Source organism: Mustela nivalis (assembly GCF_964662115.1).
Source record: "Mustela nivalis genome assembly, chromosome: 8".
Lineage (NCBI taxonomy): Eukaryota > Metazoa > Chordata > Mammalia > Carnivora > Mustelidae > Mustela > Mustela nivalis.
The window spans coordinates 21,360,113-21,382,085 of record NC_139027.1 but is presented as its reverse complement, the minus strand read 5'-3'; the positions used below and the strand labels follow the sequence as shown (position 1 = coordinate 21,382,085).

The 21,973-nt window shown below is 42.2% G+C and overlaps 1 protein-coding gene and 1 long non-coding RNA gene across 3 annotated transcripts in view; one reads left to right on the top strand and one right to left on the bottom strand.

The window, feature by feature from the left end:
* The window catches only part of RBKS (ribokinase), an 83,194-nt gene that overhangs the window by 10,833 nt on the left and 50,388 nt on the right, over positions 1 to 21,973 (top strand). For both annotated transcript variants that reach the window (XM_082745189.1, XM_082745190.1), the window contains exons 2-5: positions 5,336 to 5,468; positions 16,697 to 16,760; positions 17,678 to 17,740; positions 20,459 to 20,623. In XM_082745189.1, coding sequence (XP_082601315.1) covers positions 5,336 to 5,468; positions 16,697 to 16,760; positions 17,678 to 17,740; positions 20,459 to 20,623 — 425 coding nt within the window. The remainder of the gene's footprint in view (positions 1 to 5,335; positions 5,469 to 16,696; positions 16,761 to 17,677; positions 17,741 to 20,458; positions 20,624 to 21,973) is intronic.
* Positions 209 to 21,423, bottom strand: LOC309871821. The gene is made up of 4 exons (XR_014315501.1): positions 21,341 to 21,423; positions 12,042 to 12,609; positions 11,326 to 11,386; positions 209 to 665 (listed from the first exon to the last, which is right to left on the bottom strand). It is a non-coding gene; the product is annotated as an uncharacterized lncRNA (long non-coding RNA).

Sequence of the window (21,973 nt, the reverse complement as noted above, 5' to 3'; positions counted from 1 at the left end):
CACAAGCAAAATTTAAATAAGGTTCAAGGACAGGACACACTGAAAGGCTGGCTACTTGTGACCAATACTCTTCGTAGCTCTTCTATAAATTCAAGGATAGCTACATCTTCAGGCGAAACTCCTATTCAGCCCCAGACTGGTTAGGTAGGAAAAATAGGAATTAATAATCAAAATCGTTTTTTTAAAAAATGGTTTAAAGCATAATTCAGCTTTCGTTCCCTTAAATAAATCCTATGTCTGCAAATTTAGGGTTAGGAACCACAGAATGAAGATTGGAAGCTAAGTGGGTTGTTTTGTTTTGTTTTGTTTCTCCCCAGAGCTAGAAAGAGAGAGCACTAGGTTTTTTTGGAAATGACGCTCAGTCCTACAAATGTGACATAGACAAATGCTGAGAAGAACAGATATGGCTGAATTGTACAGGCAGTAGGAATGACAAATGAGTGCAATGAATTTTAATGGTGCCGTAATAGTACAGTCCCCTATTAGAGAGGCATACCGGGTGTTTGCAGGCTTGCAGCCAGAAGAAGAAAGGATGAAACGCAAAAAGCAACCTATTCCTCGACTTTGGGCTGGTGCTGGGGTACTGTGACCTCTTCGGTCGAAAGACTTTGCTTCCCTGCTTCACGAGGTCACTCCTTCCTTTGGTATGAACCATCTCTGAAAATCTGTAACAAGCACGTCATTGTCAAGAAGCTAAAAGCAATTGATTAGTTGTTCTGATAACACCTGTCAGTGAAATAACTCAGAGCACAAAACCCAGGCATTTAAGGAGTTGACAAGTATTATTAAACCTGTTTTGCAAGAGAAGAAGCTGGTTCAAAGAGGGAAAAGCTGTCAAATGTAGTACAATCAGTAAGTGGCTCAGGCCTGCTACCTTGCGCAACTAAGCTCTAGCCACGTGACCTCTCAGGGCCCAGAAGACTGTGGGGCCATCTATGAACATTTTATCAGTGTTTCCTCCTGTGCAAATTTAAAAGGTGACATTTTTAAAGCTACAAATTTAAGTTCAGGTATATTTCCTATGGTTGGTTTTCTCTGTCTGGGTTTTCTCCATCATCCAGAAACTTGACTCTATTTTTAATTTTTAAATGGTAGCAGCAGTGCATTACTACCAGTATACTGCTCTCCTTTTATCTTCCTTTGAGCACGTGTCTGTCCTTGGCGCCCTCCTAAGCCTCACGTCTGAATCTCGACAAATCATAGCAATGCTTTCATCAGGGGGCAGTGCTTTGTTGCAGTCCTTTCTTGAGATGGACCTTGATTTCATGACCTTAATAAGGAAAGAGGTAGGAAACCCTAGTTCAAGGTAAATTGGGATTTCTAATTCAGAAATACTTCTGCCTGTCTGTAACTTTCCAGTTGCTCTCAAAGCTGCTTTCCGCTCCAGTTCATTTACTTAAAAAAATAAGCAGTAAACTGTCTTAGCCTGGGTTCAACAGAAAGGTCACAAGACAGAGGTTTAAGGGCATATAATCTGTGCAGGACTGTAATGTAGGAAGTGAGAAAAGCCTGTACAAAGACACTTGACGTGTTTGGCTGGTTGCTCGATGCTGCGGGACAGCCGGGGAACCACGACAAAGGGACAGAAACCCTGGAATGGACAGAGAGCGGCACTGGGCAAGGCCGTGTTACGTTGCATCTACAAGGACCCGGCTACCAGGAAGCTGGAAGAAGATGCTGGGAAGCCGGGTGAATCTGAAGTAGTAACAGGTGGCTTCCCGTATGCACAAAAGTATTCCTGTTGCATACACCTGTGTATACAGAGTAAAACAGGAACTTTTGCTCCCTCTCTCCACCCTTTTCATGGATACCTGTCATTAACACTTCATTTTCTGTGCATTTACATATGAGAACATACACATGCATCTTTTTATTTTTTAAAAACCATGAGTTGGGGCGCTCCCTTCTACTTGTTAGATGCTGCCTGATTCATGAATCATTTAATAAAACCAATTTGATCTTTAAAAGAAAAAAAATCATGAATCAGATCGTAATAATCTCATGCTCTGAACTGGTTCCCGCCCCCCCCCCCAAACTCATATGTTGCTTGCATCAGGGTTAGGATTTATTATATTATCAGGAAGTTGCTTTTGTCCCATAGAGGTAGACTGGAAAACACCAATTTAACATTTGTTGAATTAACCCACAAATGAAGAAGGATAGTCTGATTTCTGGTTATGGTTCCTGCTTATAGGAGAGGCGTGCTGCTAATACGGGGAAGGCGGTGGGCAAGGTCTGGTAAACCATGAAATTGTCATTGCCAGACTATTGACATTCCCACCAGGCTCCTCTTTCCCATTCACCAACACCTCCACGTCTGCAATTCAGAAATAGGGATGGATGCTACACAGGAGAGACATAGAAAAGAGAGGTGGAAAGGGAGATAAGTTTCCCTCTTCCCTTCTCAGTTCTTGCCTGAGACCCTGGTAATAAAAGACAGATTAACGAGAAAAACAAACAAATGTATTAACCTGAATGCCCCAGGTGTACATGGGCAGGGCCCAGGGGAAAAGGGGTAACTGCCCAAGGGGATTAAGAACTCGGGGGCTTCTTAAATAAGGAAGGGGGAAAGGTGTGGGAGCCCTCTTAGGGGAGAGTAAATGATTTAGGAAAGATGGACTGGCCCTGCCCTCGGTTTTATAAATAGGAGGTATGACAGTGTTTGTGACAATTGTCCAGGTGTGGTGGTGACTTCTCGCCTGTGACAGGAGTCCATCCTTGCTGGTTGATGAAACTCCCAGGGAGGGGACTCATGGCTGTGGAGTCCTTTTGGGGAACTGGTCTTGAGGCAGACAAAGGGCAGGTCAGAGAAAGCCTCGCCCACCATCTGCTCCTTTTCATGTGCCTACGGCTCACCATCAGCAGGACACCAAAGCGGCCTGTTTGGCCAGCGTGTCCTGAGCTCCTCCAGTCATATTCTCCTACCCTTCAAGGAGACAAGGGAAGTCTCTTTAAAAAATTCACTCAGTCAAAAAATATGTTAAGCCCATTGCTAAGTGGCAGGCACTCTGGATAAAATGGAGAACAGGACAGACTTGGTCCTTGTCGGCATACGGGGAGAGTCTACAACTGAAGGAAGGAAGGAAGAGTAGGGCAGAGATGCAGAAAGAAAAGAGTATGATTCCCAAGGAGGGAGGAATTTCAGTGATGAAATCTCAGTAATGGCTAAATTAGTACAGTGCTTGTGTTAATATAAATTGTTTAGAAAGGAGTTGAAGTCCCTGCCATCTGCTCCCACATCAAACACATAACCCTGTACCCCTGATTTCACTCCTCCATCCCATACATACACATCCCAATAATCATCTGCTGATCTATTTTTCATGACTTCCCACAGCCAATAATAAAAAATATACTTGATTCAAACCAGAGTATTGTGACCCAGACCTAACTATAAATATAGTCAAAGTTGTAAGTTTCTATACCGACCATCTTACTAATTCAGTTATTTGGCCTGTTTTTAGCCACGTTGGGTATTTTTTTCTTTTTAAAATTGTTATGGATGTTGTTGGTAGCAGCGTCAATAAGCCAAGAATTCACATAGTTACTCAGTCGCACAGATTAGTCATCATTGCCTGTTCATAACAGAATCCTAAAATGTTTAAGATTTCTGATGCAAATCAAAATCTCATCATCACTTGTCACTGCTAAATTAAATGACAGGATAATAACATTACATTAAAACCATTTTTCTCTTGATTGAGTACCTTTTTCAGAAGTGAACTTGTAGCTGGATATTTTTTTCATCAGTACTATAAATGCATTTAGAATAGGAGGTAAAAATAGCACTGAAAAGGGGAGGAGTGGAATAGAATGTTTTCAAATTATTGATGAGTCTCTCTTGAATCTCAAATAACCATATTTGACACTGCAGTGCTAGGGAATGGAGTAGTTTAGCCCAATTTCCTGAGACCTTTAGAACTACATACAGGAGGTGCTCAGGTTGAACTTGGTCATTATCAACACCATTGTGAGTTATTGGCTTCGGTCATAAGTCATTCCATTATAAACAGGCTCTTAGTGACCTGTAGGACTTGGCATTGTCCTGGTACTCTAATATTAGGCATAGGAGACTGGTTTTAAATAGATCACAGGCTAGGTGGGAAATGAATATAAATTTCAGATCTGCCAAAACAGAGTAGGTTCTCGATCGACTTGCTGTCGTGAACTCCCCTCTTGGCCTTTCTTTCCCATCTAAAGCTACTTAACCTCTTTTGGTCACACCTGCCGGCACTCCATCTGGCCCTCAGCCCACTTCTTTGTGGCCATCCAGTCCTCATGCTCCTCAAGCCCATCTTCCTCACTTACCCTTACACACAGCACTCTCCATTGTCACATTTTCTGTCCCTCAAAGATGTTGTTTCTTCACATCTTCCACTTTAATGTTATGAAAACCGGACCCTGGAGGAAACCTTTCACTCTGACTTTTTGTCTCCTCTGCTACTACCCTCACCAGGCAGTAACAAGTGAGTAAAATTCCTTCGCTCTTGGAGGAGTCCACGAAAGTAGAGACTGAAGCAGGGTTGGCTAGGAGTTGACAGTGGTTGAATCTGGGGGATGGGTGCTTGGGGCTAGGGAAGTCAGTATACTGTTTTCTCTAGTTTTTTAGGTTTGAAATTTTCTATAGTAAAAATTTTCAACTACACTTAGCTCTCAAGACTCCATTTTTTAAGAATAGATGCTTAGATGCTCTTTTTGAGTTAGTACCTGAAATGGTTGGGATACAGGATGGACTGGGACTATGACTTGATCGTGCCATCGAAGTCATAACCCGCTCCCGCCCAACCTGCCAGGAAACAGATGGGATTCCTGCGTGCCTACAATTGCAACGTCCCTCTTCTCCTTAGGTCCTGAGCATGGTTACCAGAACCCTGGTACGCTTCCTGCTTCTTGCTAAAGTGACCAGATAAACCTATACAGAAACACACATTAATTTATCCCACTGTGAATAAAGGTCTGTGCTGGGCGCTGGGAAGTGGGAATCAGAAGGGACTTCCCTGTAAGAGCTCCCCATGATGGAAAACGGAGGCACCCATGAGTACCCCTGATGCAGTAGCACTAGAAACTGTCATCTGAAGTGGCTCTCCAGTAGCGCGGCTGTGGGACTGTGCGGAGGGGAGGGGAGCGGACAGAAAGACATCCTGTCAGCAGATGCATTCTGGGTCATGATGCCAACTGCCGAATGCTATCTTAAAGGAAAAAGTGATCTACTCTGCTTCTGCTTGCATTTCTGATTGCTAGAACTAGACTCCCATCAGAGAACCTTCCCTCTCTCTTCTGAAGAACTTAAATTGATGTGCCTTATTTTTGTCCTTCTCTTTTTAAATTATGGCAGTCTTACTTCTCGTTTGCCCAAAACTGGAGAAACCATCCATGGACATAAGTTTTTTATTGGCTTTGGAGGGAAAGGTGCCAACCAGTGTGTCCAAGCTGCCAGGCTTGGAGCAAAGACATCCATGGTATGCAAGGTAAGTTTGAAACATGGTGGAGAGGATTCTAGAGGCAAGGGTCTGGTTTTAAGACTTGATTGTTTTTATATTTTAACTATTTTAAAGGGAACAATTCAGTGGCATTTAGTACATTCACAGTGTTGGACAACCATCATTCTCTTAGTTCCAGAACATTCCTAGGATTCCAAAGTAAAACCCCTTATTGTAAAGCCGTCTCCCCCCACTCCCCCATCCCACCTCCTGCCCCTGGCATCCACCAGTCTGCATTCCGTCTCTGTGGACTGATTTATTCTGGATATTTCCTCTAAATGGAATCATAGGATACATGGCATTTTGTGTCTGGCTTCTTTCACTTAGCAGAATGTCCTCCAGGTTCATCTGCCTTATAGCATGGATCTATTTTATTCCTTTTCTGGCTGAATAATGTCCCATTGTAGAGCCCATAATTTGTCTACCCACTTGTCTGTTGATGGACACCTGAGCAGTTTCCACCTTCTGGCTGCTGCGAACGGTACTGCCGTGAACATGCTTGTGCATGCACGTGCTTGAGTATCTGTTTCGTGTTAAAGATTGAAATAGGAGAGAGTCCTTCTCCTTATCCTTCATATTCATTTCTCCCTCACTGAACCCTCCAGGAAGTAGCGTAATGCTGCATTCCTTTAACTTACTGCGCTTCTAAGTGAAGGGTGAGAAGGGAGAGGAATTTGCCTACCCCGCGGGCTTTCTACAGTCCAGCTTCTAAACAGCAGAAGTCATCCTGTCTTTAGCAATTTTTGCTACAGCACGGCTTTTGGAAACTTGGTCTAATAACTGGTGATTCACTCATCTCTAAGCTATTTCTTCTAATGCTAGCTCTTGGGTCAGAAAGGAATCTGGGCTTTAATGAACTACCCATAACTAATCCTTAGGCATAGTTCTGTTTTGAGGTATATAAGGAAATGGCATGTAAAATACAGTAGTCCTTCTTTCTAGCCATCTGACTTAAATCATTTGAAAATAAAATTGGCTACCAAAGGTTCAGCGTTTTGTGTGTTTAATGAAATTTTAAGATGCTAGCATTACTGGTAGAACACGAAAGTTCATTTCAGGAAAGCTAGACTCAGTCTGCACAGTAAAGGATAAGAAGAATCTGAGAAATTTCAAAGAATGAGCTTTCTCCTGTGAGCTGGGTCCATTTCACCAATATTTCTCTGCAATGTCATTTCCCATCGCCTACGGCACTCTTCTCTCCACAGGAGTCTTTCAATGATGTACAAACTATACAATTATCATTTCATCTGCTAATCAACTGTAGTTTTATTTCTAATTTATGGTTAACCTGATGAAATTCTCATATAGCTCTTAGGTCAAAAACATCCCATGAAGCACAAGGTTCAAAGTAAGAAATGCGCATCTTCTAAGGCTGAACTCTTGATTTTAAATGTCAACTAATCAGCCATTAATTACTGATGACCTAGTGCATGCTAGGAACTGTGGGGCTTGGAGAGGGAGCCAGAGGCCTGACGATCCTATGCTTGATTAGAAATGAAGGGGCTGGGGTCTCATCGGATGGTGCGGACTTAACAGGGCTTGGGAACTGGAAAGAGGAGGATATTTGCCGGCTGGGAAAACATGGACAGAGAATTGGTATTGGAAGCGAAGTACCAAAAATGGCTGCTCTGGGAAGAGAGGAGTTCCCTCGAGCTGGAGCCGTAACAGGAGAGATTAGAGAACCCCTCTTGGAAGCTTCATAAATGCTATTCATGTAGCCATGAAAGTCAAAATTGGATGTCCCCTGGGATCTCATCCAACTCGAAGATTGAGATTGGTGTTATTTTGGGTCTGTTGAATTTGAGGCAAAGAGAAACGCAAAATAGAAAATATTTGAGTTGTGGAACTGAACTTGGGAAGTGAATCATGCAACCGTCAGGAGTGGATGTGAGAGGAATAGACAGCAGAGGGCTGTATTTGGGGAAATGGTAGAGTCAGGAGTTTGATAAAGTAGCGGTCCTGTTTGTTTTATTCTGGTCTGCGTATGACAGTTTAGGGTAGCACCTGTACAGTTGGGCAAGGTGTTCATACCCACGGTGCCCCGAGGTAGCCAGCGGCCATTAACGCCCCACAGTCGGTTTTAGTGTGCGTGTCCGTACAGAGAGGTTGAGAAAGCTTGGCTTCAGCCAAAACCCACATGGGGTGACTTTGCTTAGACAACCTGGAATCTTTAGACATAGATTTCTTTAAGCCTAAACAAATTGCATAATATTCTTAGACTTCTTCAAAAGAAAAGTATCTTTTTTATAATAGAAGCTATTGTTATCCATCTGTCACAATATTTTTCCATGGTGAAGTATATTCTTATTAAGCAAAGTAGCCAACCTGCTGTATAGCAGTTTTTTTTAAGATAACAAATTCCAAGTAGAAACCAAAATCATGAAATTACTCAAGATAAAAATGAACAGACGGAGTAAAAGAAAAACAGGTAGAACATTTCCTGCGGTTTTCTTGGCCACATTAATTTAATCTACCACCACCCTACGACAAACCAAAATCCAAGCTCAGGGGAAGTAAGACCGTTTGATGCCACATGCCAGACAACTTATATTGTGCTCAAGGACTTCTCTGCCAAGATATAGAGACAAGGACTGTTAAGCAGGAGCCCATCAATGTGCATCAAGGGAAACATGTAATCATGAAACACTTCAAGTCATTAAAGAGTGTTATAGTCAGGACTCACCGGGCCCAAGGCCATAGTCCAAGGAGAATTGGAAGTAATATTTTCAGATTACAAATCCAGGCAGAGATCAAAGAAAATGAAAGTCTTCTTGGCAGGACAAAGAGTCTGTGAGGCTACCTTCCATAGGACTTCACCTGATTTTCTTAAGTGTTTCCTCCTCCATCATTCTATTCAAACTAAGTGTCATTTCTTGATATCTGAAACGGGCTGCTCAGGAGGGCCAGGGTAGAAAAAAAGAGCTCAAGATGCAGTGGCCCAGTCTCAGCCCAAAGACCCTGTTTCTTATGTGGTGGGAAGAAGCCGTGAACAGGCATGGCCCTAAATGACCCAGATCTGAAATGAGCCAAGTGGGGAGACCCTCAAACAATTAGCTGATCTTACTTTCCTCGAACAGAACACTCTCTAGGAGCGCCTGGCTGGCTCAGTCGGTAGAGCACGTGACTCTTGATCTTGGGGTCATGAGTTCAGGCCCCACACTAGGTGTAGAGCTTCCTTTAAAAAGAAAAAAAAAAAAATCCACCTCTATAGTACAAGCACCTGTGTGTTTTCCTTGAAGAATGGGCAGATACTAGAGCGACGCTGCCCAAAGTCTGATCCTCGGGCCAGACTACAAACGGTCACTGGTCTGGACAGCACAGGAATTATGAGTAAGCAATTAGCAACAGTTACAGCATTTGACAGAATAATGTTTATAGCTGATGAATGTAATAGTAATAATAAATTAAGCCTGGTATTTTGTAGGACTCTTTTTTCTGTTTTTATTTCAGTGTTGTTACATTTTACAGAATTATTAGTCCACAGTAGATTGAAAATGAAAAAGAAAAAAAAGAAAAACAGCCTTCACTACAGATGGAGTGTATTAGAGTACTCATCATCTTAACCAAAAAAGTTAGACTGTCTGTTAGATTACTGTGGGACCGTCAGTGGCTCGTGCATTAAGATTTAGTCTTCCAAGATCAAAAGTAGTCACCAGTGCTTTCCATGTTATATATTAATGAAGTGAAATTTGTCCTTTCCTGAACTTTGCTGAAGGACGACTGGCTAAAACTAATGGCTCTATGGATTGGAATGCCTGGCCATGTGTCCAAATACGGGGTACCCTAGGACCCTAAGCAAATAAACAGTATGGGTCTCATATAGGAAGATTGGAAGAAAATTGGATTACCACCAACCAGCTCTTACCTTCTCCCCACCTCCCCTGTCAGATAAGCAGAACTCATAAATGGGGATTGTGACATTAAATTTGTATGTTAAAGGCCATTATCCCCATTTAGATAGGATTTAAACCACCAGCTAGCTTGAACAATGGCAATTTTTTGTATTCTTCTGTCCTAAATCACAAAGATTAAGTTGCACTCAGCTTGGTTTTAGTGTTAATTATATTTCTGTGCATTCTAACTTTGAGAACTGATAACTGGTAACCTGTTTTATTATACGTGATAACTTTTTTAGCAGAAATATTCGACTTCATGTGACCTTGGGTAAGATATCTTAGTCCTCTAGGTTTTATTTGCCTCAGCTATATGTCAACAGATGGAATCCCTAGAATTTCTACTATTTTTCTACTCTTCAAGGATTCCAAGCAGCCCATTCCGCAACCATTCTGAAATGTTTCATTTCAACATTTGTACCATATATGGTACAAATTCACTATATGGTAACGCTAACTGCAGTCACCTTCCTCAGCACGAGATCAGTTCTGGACTGTGGAAGCCACTGATGGCTCTCCCTCAATGCAGAGAGCCTTCTCTGTGGTAAAAGTGAAGGAAATACCTCAGGACCCTTAGCTGGAGGAAAAGATCTTACTCCTGACCTGACCTGCTGTTTTCCATGATTCTACCTTACATCTCTCTATAGCTGCATTAGCCAAGATGGCAGCCACTAGCCATGAGTGGCTGGATTTAAATGTAATTAAAATAAAATTTTAAATTGAGTTGCTCTGTCTTACTGGCTACATGTCAAGTGCCTGTTTGGGGTAGCACAGAGAGAGAGGGCATTTCAGCATTGTGGAAAGTTCTAGTCAACTGCACAACTCCACAAGCCTCCGGGAGGAGCTGAGCCTGGGATTCCTGAAGAGCATCTGGGGTTGTAAGAGTTGCCCTGGCTTAAGTGCAAGTGGTTGTCCATAACTGCCGATGACCTGGCTTCTTTCACCTGGAACAGGCTTACCCAGGCTACCTCATTCTATGTGCTTTTCCCAGAATCCTTCTACCTAAAATATTTCCCTGTTGCTACTGGAAGAGTATAGGAATGCCTTCCAGGGGTCTATTAGGATCAAAACCTTGTGTAGGACCTTTTGGCAGCCACAGCTAGGACAATCTGAGTGCCTGTTGTCATGTCCCTTTAAGAATGAGAAGATTTGGGGCGCCTGGGTGGCTCAGTGGGTTAAGCCACTGCCTTCGGCTCGGCTCAGGTCATGATCTCAGGGTCCTGGGATCAAGTCCCACATCGGGCTCTCTGCTCAGCAGGGAGCCTGCTTCCCTTCCTTTCTCTCTGCCTGCCTCTCTGCCTACTTGTGATCTCTCTCTGTCAAATAAATAAATAAAAATCTTAAAAAAAAAAAAAAAAAAGAATGAGAAGATTTGGTGTGCCTGGGTGGCTCAGTGGGTTAAGCCGCTGCCTTCAGCTCAGGTCATGATCTCAGGGTCCTGGGATCGAGTCCCGAATCAGGCTCTCTGCTCAGCGGGGAGCCTGCTCCACCCCTCCTTTCTCTTGTCTGCCTCTCTGCCTACTTGTGATCACTCTCTCTCTGTCAAATAAATAAATAAAATCTTTTTTTTTTTTTTTTAATGATAAGATGGGCCAAGGAAAATGAACAGACAGGCAACTAAGATGACCAAACACATATAGAACACATTTCATGCACGGGGCTTAAGGAAGAATAATACAGGCCAAGCTAGAGTCTCTGATAAGGTTTTAGGAAAGCTAGACTTTTAGGAAGATTGTTTAGGCAAACAAAATTAGGTGGTATGCAATTAAATATTTAATGGTATCAAGTAGGAATACTCTAGGAGTTGAGGAAATGAGAGCTTTGAGAAGGGCTAGGGTAGGGGAGGTAGGCCTTAAGTTGCACTTGAAAAACAGGTGAGGTTGATTAGGTGGCGAGAAGAAAGGACTTCCAAGTTCTCAGAAGGCAAGAAAATAGAGATATATTGTACTCACCTTGTGTTCTAATGCAGTCGAATGATAACATCAGGTTAATAGTGCCTTTCCGCTGACCACTCTGTAGAACAGAGAAATCCAACGATTTTTGCCAAATACGAGTGTTAGAAGCCCACAGAGCAAGGGGAGGCAAGCCTGGTGACATGAAAATGAGACCAGAGTCCACAAACACACGCTTGTCAATGTTTGTAGCTTTACAATCCCTTGATGCCCGTGTTGGTCCCCGTTGGGCCCCTCGCCCCAGGCAGACTCTGCAGGCCACACTGTATGTTCCCACTTAGTTGACTCCCCAGGGTAGCACCAGGCAGGACCTCTCTCCCTCCTCGTTTCTGTCACACAAAGCTTCACCCACACTCTCCCAGCATTCATCCTGCAAGCCTGTGGGCCTCAGCTGGAGGCATACATTGTAATCCCCGGGGGTGTGGGCCAGGGTCTCACCTCCACAGGGGCTGTTTTCCTTGATCTGAGGTGTCACCTGGGCACCAGGATGTGTGTAAGCTGCTCGGGAGCTCTAACACTCAGCGAAGACTGAGAACTACCGGTTTCCTACTTGCCGGACAGAACTCACCCCAGTCCCACGCTATCTGGCTCTGGTGGAACCGTTTGCTGCAAAACGTGAAGAATTTTAACTAGCCTGATAATGGCAGAACTGAAATTCAGTTCCAAGTTTCCTGACTCCCAGTCGCAGTATTTTGCTTCACGGCCGAGATACTTACACTTAAAGTTCTCTTCTCCATTTGAGAGGCGAATGTGACCGGGAAGACAGAGAAGCCTCCAAAAATACCTGAAGAGGTTCTCCTCTGGAATTATGATGTCAAGTCCTTTTTGTTTCAAGGACCGTTTGAAATCACTCACTGTGATTTTCTTTCTTTTCTTTTTCTTTTTCTTTTTTAATTTTAATTCAGTTAGCCAGATCATTAGTTTCAGAGATAGTGTTCAAGAATTCTTCACTGTGATTTTCATTCACAGTCATTACCAATCATTCCGTTTGTGTCATTCACCGTGATTTTCAAGATACTTTCGCCCAGCTCTCAATGAGGTAATGCGGGACACCTTAGCCTGGGTCTCACTCCTCTGATTTCTGGTTATGAATGTCCAGTTCCTGGGGAAGAGGCTTACATTTGAGGCAGAAGCAGCCAAAGGGGTTTGGAAGGTGTTCGCTCCTCTCGACCTTTTTTAAAGTCAATCCAGCAGAATAAATGATTGCGTAAGAGGTTTGAGGGTGGGGAAACAGGGAAAAGGGCATTCTTTTAGAATGACCTTGCCCAAAGCATCCGTGCAACTCTGTAATGCAGAAAGAAAAAAGAGGCCTCAGATCTCTGCTGCTTTTTGCCCACATTTCTCTATAATAAATAGGTATGTCTAAGACACAGACATGCTCACGGTTGGCTGTGTTAGTCTTATGGAAGTAACAGGATACCTGGTTACATTAAACAGCATTAGTTTCACCCTTAATGCAGATGTTATGTTTTCATTACAATAATAGTAATACAGTCTTATTTTTAAAATAATTCAGTGCACCCACATGCTTGCTTCCATGACCAGGTGCTCTTCGGTTTGAAAATAGGGAGCAGCAGGAAGAATTGAAAGCGTCAGGGAGAACCAGATAGGCAGGAATGTAGTTTATAAGAAAGATTGACTCCAGGGTGCCTGGGTCACTCACTGGGTTAGAGCCTCGCCTTCAGCTCGGGTCATGATCCCAGGGTCCTGGGATCGAGCACCACATCAGGCTCTCTGCTCAGCAGGGAGCCTGCTTCTCTGCCTACCTCTCTGCCTACTTGTGATCTCTCTCTCTGTTCAAATAAATAAATTAAAAGAAAAAAGAAAGATTGAATCCAAGCAGCAGGTGCCCTCCCCCCAAGGGAAGCAGCCCTCGTGGCAGCAGGACTGCCCTGGTGATGATGAGGATGGGGACGATGGCCGTGACATTGATAGTGCCAAGCCATTACTGAATCCTTCACAGTTGTCAACCCATTTCAGGCATGTTATTTCATCCCTGCAGCAAACTTGCTGTGACTTTCCAGATAAGGAGAGTGAGACTAAGAGGCCGTTAAAGCGGCTTGCCCCAAACCACAGGGGTCAGGAAGGAGTTTCTGACTTACACAACACAAATGTGAATATCGCCTTCCTGTTTAGAGGCTTCTCATCAGTTCTTTTACTTGGGAATGTGTCACCATGACCCTGAGGCCAAGTTCACGGAGCTGAGGTTGCCTTCTCTTGATCCTCAGCAGTGGAGTTACTTTGCCATTATTTTTTAGTTACCAGATTTTTATTTCTGTCATGGGAATATCCAAGAGGGCGAAGGCAAATTATGTTTGTTCCAAGTCTCACATAGCAGTTAGAATGTCAGCCGACAGGTTTGCCAGGAAGTCACTGTTGGGACTAAAACTGGAACCATCACTGTGCCTGGGGGGGGGGGGGGGGCGCACAGCCCATCCGAGAGGAGGAACAGGACTGCAGCATGGGGCGCCTGGGGGGCCTGGTTGGTTAAGCATCTGACTTAAGCATCTGATTCCAATTCAGGTCTTGACCTCATGGGTCTTGATCTCCGGATCGTGAGCTCAAGCCTCACAAAAAATTAAAAATAAAATACCACTGCAGCAAGCCTGCAAAATGCAGTTACCGTGAGCATGCCGCCCCTCCCTGATTTCACCTCCGATGGGGGCAATACTCCGCTTGGCGGGACAGTTGCCTCTCTCGGTCTTATTTTCCCTCTGACAGTCTCTGGAGGGCAAAGCCGCATGCTTTTTGGTTTTCTCCTCCCTTCCAACAAATCTTCCTAATCCCTGCACTTCCTAATGTTTATATCACCACACCATTTATCAAACATGCCTTTGAAATTCACCTTAAACAGATTGTTCCCAGAGGGAGTGGGTGGTACTGATTTCTCCTGTATTAAACTGATAGGAAGGGGGGGAGAAGTTTCTTCGCTCTAATCTGTACCAGGTCCCACATGCCTAAGAATGGCCTCCCTTTAATCCCTACAACATTCTTATAATGATGCCTTCCCAACTCTATAGTATCTTGATTGCCCATGGGAGACATTTAAATAATGGTTTTTAAAAGAGAGAGAGAGAGAGAACAGTTAGTTTCTGGTATGAATCTTTGACCTAAGAAATGGGATGCTTTGGTTGATAAATGGCCAGCCTTCCATGAAGAAAACCTTTGATAGATGACGTCCTTCAACCGGGAGCTCTCCCCCATGGCAGTGCTTTCTAATGGACGCTCTTCATTGTAGAGATAGAAATTCTGCTAATAAGAAATTATTATAGGGGCTCCTGGGAGGCTCAGTGGGTTAAGTCTCTGCCTTCAGCTCAGGTCATGATCTCAGGGTCCTGGGATCAAGCCCCACATCAGGCTCTCTGCTCAGCAGGGAACCTGCTTCCCCCTCTCTTTCTGCTTGCCTCTCTGCCTACTCGTGATCCTCTCTCTGTCAAATAAATTCTTTAAAAAAGAAAGAAATTATTATATATCTTTCCAGATTATTGACTAATCCGCACTTCTGCCAGGAAAGGAGCACAGGGAAGAATGTCCTTTGAGGAAGAAGTTCTCAGAGGTGGCATTTAAATCAGGGGTCAGCACGCTACCACCCATGGGGCAAATCTTGCCTACCATGTATTTTTATAAAGTTTTATTGGTACACAGCCACATCCATTTGTCTACAGATTTTCTTTGGCTGCCTTCACACTACAACAGCAGAGCTGAATCGTTGCAAAAGAGACGATCTGGCCCACAATGTCTAAACTATTACCTCTCCGGCCCTTTATAAAAGAAAGTTTTCAAACCCCTGATCTAGACAATCCAGGATCTCACCAGCAAGTTTTCTCATCACTCACTGAGGATCTTGACCCATGTAAACCTGTAGGTTTCTTTCTATTGATATATCCAGAGAGGAGCGATTTTCTGCAGAAAAGCAGAGCACACCGGGAATGGCTGAGACCCGGACAGATACATCATCCATTGAAGGGCTCACTTGCGGGACAGAGAGATAGTAGTTCAGGAGTGGCAAGCCCAAAGCCTACAGGTGCCAGGCAGGTAACATAAATTACAGGAGGCCAGGTGGAGGCTGTGGTCTGGAGAGCATGCCCTCACCTTTGGGGCAGTTCCAGCCGGGGTGGCCTTGCAGGAATGTGGGCCCAGTGTTACCAGACCCTCAGGATTTTCCAGGACCTCCTGGAAATTTGTTTTTGTGAAGTTCACTAATACTTAAATGGTGACAGCTGGTTAAAATTTAAAATAAAATAGGAAGAAAACTAATGTAACACTGTACATTAACTACACTAAAATTAAAGTAAAATAAAAATAAAATTGGGCATCCGCACAAAAGCCAACACATTAATTTATCATTACCAACATTTAGAAGCTACTCAGGGTGTCCTTCAGTGGGTGAATGGATAAACCACAGTCCACCCCGTATCACAGAACATTTTTCAGCGCTAAAAACAAATGAGTGATTAAGCCGCAAAAAAACATGGAGGAAACTTCGACGTATTTTCTAAGTGAAAGAAGACAGTCTGAAAAGGTTACATATTGTATGATTCCAATAATATGGCATTCTGAAAAAGACAAAACTATGGAGACAGTAGATCAGTGGTTGCCAGGGGCAGGCAGAGCACAGAGGGTTTTGCCACAGGGATCCATTCTGGATAATACAATAATGGTGGATACTTGTCTATACATGTGTCAAAACACATAGAGTGTAGGACACCAGAGTGAATCCCAAGGTAAACTATGGAGTCTGGGTGGCAACAATGTGGCAAACATGGGATTTCTGATTGTAACAGATGTGGCACCTTAACCACCTTGCCAGGTGAATGGAAGAGGAAAGGGTGTCCCAGGGGAGAACCGAAGTATCATTACCAGAATGCAGGCAAGGAGGCAAAAGCAACAGACTTCCATGATACCCAGTTACCCAAGTTATCGAGGGCTTTTTCAGTTCCCTCTTCTCTGCCCCCATCCTGTGTCAGATAAGAAGATTCCAAAACACCAGGCAAGTCATTACAAAGATGCTCTCGTTTATACTGAAGTACAAACAACTGAGATTGTCCATAAATATTGAGGACTGTTGATGGTAGACAGCTCTGTCTTAGTGGGAGTTTCCACACGAACAGATCAAAATGAGAGCAAAGTTCTAGAACTCGTGACAGTCATTAAATGCTTCGTGTTTTAGGTAGGATGTAAGTGCAACAATTCTTTGGGCTGAAATCAAGTTTAGCATCTTATATTAAGAAGATTAATTAGCTAATGTTTATAAAGTACTGTGCAGATATGCCCTTTTAAAATGCTAAGTATTCTAAAAAGCTACATTGTAGCATTTTACTAAATGTAAAAGATCTAACATTCATCTTTTTTTTTTTTTTTTTTGGTACAGGTTGGCAAAGATTCTTTTGGCAATGATTATATAGAAAACTTAAAACAGAACGATATTTCTACAGGTAAAATGGCATCTTTTTTAAAGTTACTTTTTATGACTTTCCCCTGGGATCTGGCTACAAGAACAGTTGAATATAGAATAGAATTATTAGATCCTCCTCTGGTGGCCAGAGAATTTTTATGCACAGCCTTGTCTTGTCTTACTTAAATGTCGTTTGGTTAATTCTTTCATGTATATTCCTCCAGATGGGAATAAAATGATAAGAGGTTACAAACCTTCATCTTGTAGAAATGTTTCCAAAAGCAGGTGACAAGAGAAAACAGGTGCTGTGTTCACAAAAGATATTTTAAGAAAAGTCATTGAATGTCACGGCTGGAAATGATCTTTGAAACCACTGAAGCTGATGCCATTGTTGCACAAAAGAGAAATTGAAGGCCAGATTGGTTCTCAACGTGTCCAAGAGCACACAGCTAGTTGGAGCCAGAGGCAGGAGTAGAATGCAGGTCTTTGGCTCCATTTCAAGGCTATTTCGCTGCTGCGAAAGGCCGCCTGATCAACAGTGCCATTTACACTCCAGACCATGATTCTTGATGAGATGCAAAGCTTATGAAGAAATGCAACCGAGTTCATTGTATAGGTTTGACCTTTAATCTCTCAAGTCTATCATTTCTTTCACTGAAGAAAGGAAATGTGATGGTCTAGGAACATGCACATGTATCCTCTATGAATAATGTGGATGAATTGGAAGGGGGGTCGTTCGTAATATAGAGCAAAGGTACAACTAAGCATAAAGGCTTCTGTCTTCCTCACTGTATAGGTGATGGGTATAAATTAGCGCTAATTGCTTATTTCTTTTATCATTCCAGATGGTTAAAGGTTAAAAAGTTTTTCCAAAGATGAGTGGTGCATTGAAATCGCTAAAAGAGATTATCCATGCCAGGCTGTGTGTACATGATTGTAATTTCTTTTTTCTTTTAGAATTTGCATATCAGACTCAAGATGCTGCTACAGGAACTGCGTCTATAATTGTCAATAACGAAGGTACGTGTTTCGCATATTGAAGTGTCATTTCATGAAGCAGTTCATGTCCAGAACTAGGGCAGGAGCATCGATTTTTACCATAATCCTCTGGGTCTCTTACCATACCAACCAGCCTAAGGCCTCAAGTGTGGTTCCTCCCATCTAACCATGCATATTTCCCTTTATTTATACTTCCCAACTTGATCATTTAAATATGAAATTGGCCATCCAATACACGGAAAGTATTACAGTTGCCTCTGAATAATTTTAATATGGTGAAATGTCCCATTATCCTTCTTGTGAATGCAGCATTGATATTTGTCTCTAAAAGCAGTTAAGTATTCATCTGTCATTCCAGTTATACTAGGTAAATAAATGTAAATAGATAGGTGCACAAGGAAGTTAATGAATCATATTTATAGAATATTTACGGAGCAAATGGCAGCAACTAATTACTTCTAAGTTATCATTAGTGTTCAATTTTGTCTGCTCTTTAAACGGCAATCAACCCTCAAAAGTCTATATATACAGCTATGTCTGTCTGTCACAGGGCCTTGCGACAGTTAAAACATTCGTCTTGAAAAACAGTAACTTCCCTTTACCCTGCAGTAAAGTTTTCATCATTTCTGCCAACTATGTTAAATATTTTAAAAAAAAAAATTTTTTTTAAAACCTATGTGAAATTCTTTAATTCAGAATTAAGGACCAAGCATTTCATGGGGCACTTCAGACAGAATCTGGGGCATCGTGGGCAGTCAGCATGCATTTTGTGGAATTATGATTTGTCAGAATATGTCTTTGATTTGTAATATAGTTTCATACAATCGTTTCTCACAGAAGATACGGTATTTTTAGCTCTACTCTCACGATCCCAAAGTGGCAATAACAACAATTAAAAAATGTATTCCACTTAAGGCAGATTAAAATTTTCACTCTAACAATAGACAGTCTGTGTTCATTACTTGAAGCTACATTTTAAGTAATTATTGCCGCCAACAGCAGTTCATTCCCTGTCTTCAACCTTTTTTGTGTTCTAGGGGTATCTTTGAGCTCCATTTCATCCTTTGCACTTTCCATGCAAAGATGTAGTTTAATGTTGTGTATTGAGTGCCTGTTACGCTAGAACTTGTCTGATTTATTTATCGTATATGGTAATACCCTTGAGACTATAGATTGTCCTAGAAGAGCTAACACAAATACCCAGAGAGGGGACCATCAGCCCCCTTAAGTGAAGGAATGAGTAGCAAGGTAAAGTAAGGAGTTCAGTTTTGACAAGTTAAATTGGTGGCAGGAATGGTCTTGCCATCTGGCCGTGTCTACCGGACAGCTGTCGGTTCAGCCAGGCCAGAAACAGAGATCCAGGAATCAGCAACACAGAAACACCAGTTGACTCTAGCAGAGAGAATGAGGTCACTGAAGGAGAAAAGGAAGGAGAAGGCTGTCTTTCAGTGTGTGGGTACTTTGAATTTTTCCAGTACCAAGATTGGGTTTATGCTAAACCATCCCCACTTTATTAAGTCCTCCTTGTGGCCAAGAGACACATCTGTGGTAAGATGATAGGCTAGCATGTGTTCTGTGTTCAGAGGTAATTTTAGGACATGTCTATACAAGATCAGCACGAGCAGCCTGGAGCACAAAAAAGAAATGAGTGCTACAACTCGTCCCTCTAGATCAGAGCCGTCCAAAAGAAATATCATGCAAGCCACAGACATAATTTGAAATTTTCCATGAGGCGCAGTTTAAAAAGTCAAAAGAAATAGGTAAAATTAATCTTAATATCATCACTTAACCCGATATATCAAAAATATTCTTTCCAACATGTAATCAAAATGTTCCTAAAAATGAGTGAGATATTTTGCCTTCCTTATTTTTTTTTTTTTTTGCACTCAGTCTTTAAAATCTTCTATGTACTAGGTGTTATACACAACTAATGAATCATTGAACACCACCTCGAAAACTAATGATGTACTGAATGTTGGCTAACTGAACATAATAAAAAAAATTTTTTTAAGATTTTATTTATTTATTTGACAGACAGAGATCACAAGTAGGCAGAGAGGCAGGCAGAGAGAGGAAGGGAAGCAGGCTCCCCGCTGAGCAAAGAGCCCGATGCGGGGCTCAATCCCAGGACCCCGGGATCGTGACCTGAGCCGAAGGCAGAGGCTTTAACCCACTGAACCACCCAGGCGCCCCTTCTGCCTCTGTTTGATCTGATGCTGCCTAAGTGAAATACCCCTCTCTCGACCTTAGGTGATTTGGCACAATTTCCCATCTGGTACATATTACAAAACATGTTTTGATTTTCGGAACATCCTAGGTGCACACGCAAACTGACTGCGTACCACAGAGCCTTGGTTTTCAGTGTTGGGCAAGTTTGCTCCTGTTCATACACATCATTATGACATCTGTCATTTCGGATTTGGAATCTTTACCACCTGCTTTGTACCCGTCATTTTTAACTGTTAGGTATCACCTTCCAGCTAGTTTTCTTTGTATATAAGAATATTGATAGGGGAATTATTTTTTTGATTTTACTCAAAATGATGAGAGTAATATTAATCTTACAGAGCAGGGATCCACAAAGATAGAGCGGAAAACTAGAATTTCACCTGAATCACCTAGAAATGTGAAAATTAATACTTATAACACATTTAGTATAATGACTTTGTAAGGGTGATTGTAACATTGCAGAATATCATCACTTGGCTTTTAATATAAATATGCGGAAATTCTTTATAGGCCAGAACATCATTGTTATAGTGGCTGGAGCCAATTTACTTTTGAATACCGAAGACCTGAAGAAAGCAGCCAGGACCATTAGCAGAGCCAAAGTAATGATCTGCCAGTTAGAAATAACTCCAGAAACGTCTTTGGAAGCCCTGATGATGGCCCACAGCAATGGAGGTGATTTTCCGTATTTGTTATTCTTCCTAGAAAAGCTTTTGTCACTGTTTTAGTGAAAAGTAGTCTTTCAAGTTAAGCAAAGCAGTCCTTTCCCTGGAGTGAAATATGCTTTCTCCCACCCGTGAGATTTACGTCTCTTCTCGTAGTTCTTGATAGTGTTAGAAGGGCTTACAGATAGGGTAAAAAAGTAACCTGGGTAGCACTACTGATATCCCACGATATAAATCCTCATTCTAGTTAGAAATAATACAAGTAGCGACTAGAACCTCAGAAGCAGCCCAGGGCCCAACAGCAGAATGATGGCTTTTCCAAGAAGCAGAGGCCAAGGTGCATATCATGCATGTATCGTGACCAGACAGGTGGGTCTATTTTGATAAATGTCTCTAGGAATTGAAGCTTAGCTCTTTCTCCATTTTCTAAAACTCCATCTCTGCTCTATAAACCACAAAAGAGTATTTATATGTAGTATTTTCTATGTTGTCAGTGGCCTTTAAGCAGGGAGTTGGTTTTGTTTGACCTTCAATTTTGGAAATTTTCAAACATACAAAGGCGGGCAGAATGGCACAGTGAAACCCTTCACCCAGCATCAACAATTAACCAGCACGTGGCTGAGGTTGACTCATCTGTCCTCCTACTCACTGCCCCCCTTTCTCCCCCTGCAAATCACAAACTCTTTAAAAAATCCAAATAGTTTCTTTGTGTTTGTTTCTTGCTCACCATTGAGTCGTGGGCAAAGCATCTTCTGAGTTAGAATCCCATTTCCGTTCCTTTTTAGCTTTGTGGTCTCTCCAGAATTATCCGACGCTTCTGAGCCTTGTTTGTGAAATGCTTATAGAAGAAATACTCCCCTGCAGAATTGTTCTTCTAAGAAGGAAACAAAATAAAGTAAAACATGATGCTGAGCATGACATAATAAAATAAAATCTCAATAAATCCCAAATAGCTTCTCCTTTTCACTTCTCTCTTTAAATTTAAAAATTAGGGTAATATCCACATCTCAACACCATTTGGTCAAAAAAAAAGCAAAATAGAAAGTCGCCAGTCTAAAACAATAGCTTCCTTCTGATATTGCAACTGTAGTTCTCACACTTACGAGAACCTCTTTGACTTTTCCGCATGAAACTTTCTCATCAAGCTACAAAACTAAAAGAAGGGAAGAAAAAGAACAGTAAGTGTGTGTGTGTGTGTGTGTGTGTGTGTGTGTGTGTGTGTGTGTAAGTGACTACTCCCAAAGTCGACAGCATTCTGCATAGCAATGAAAGTAAGTTACTTGAAATGATTTTGTAGAGAATCTTTAAATGTATGGCCAGATTTAACAAATTTTCCTCTTGGCAAAACAACGTGCTGTGG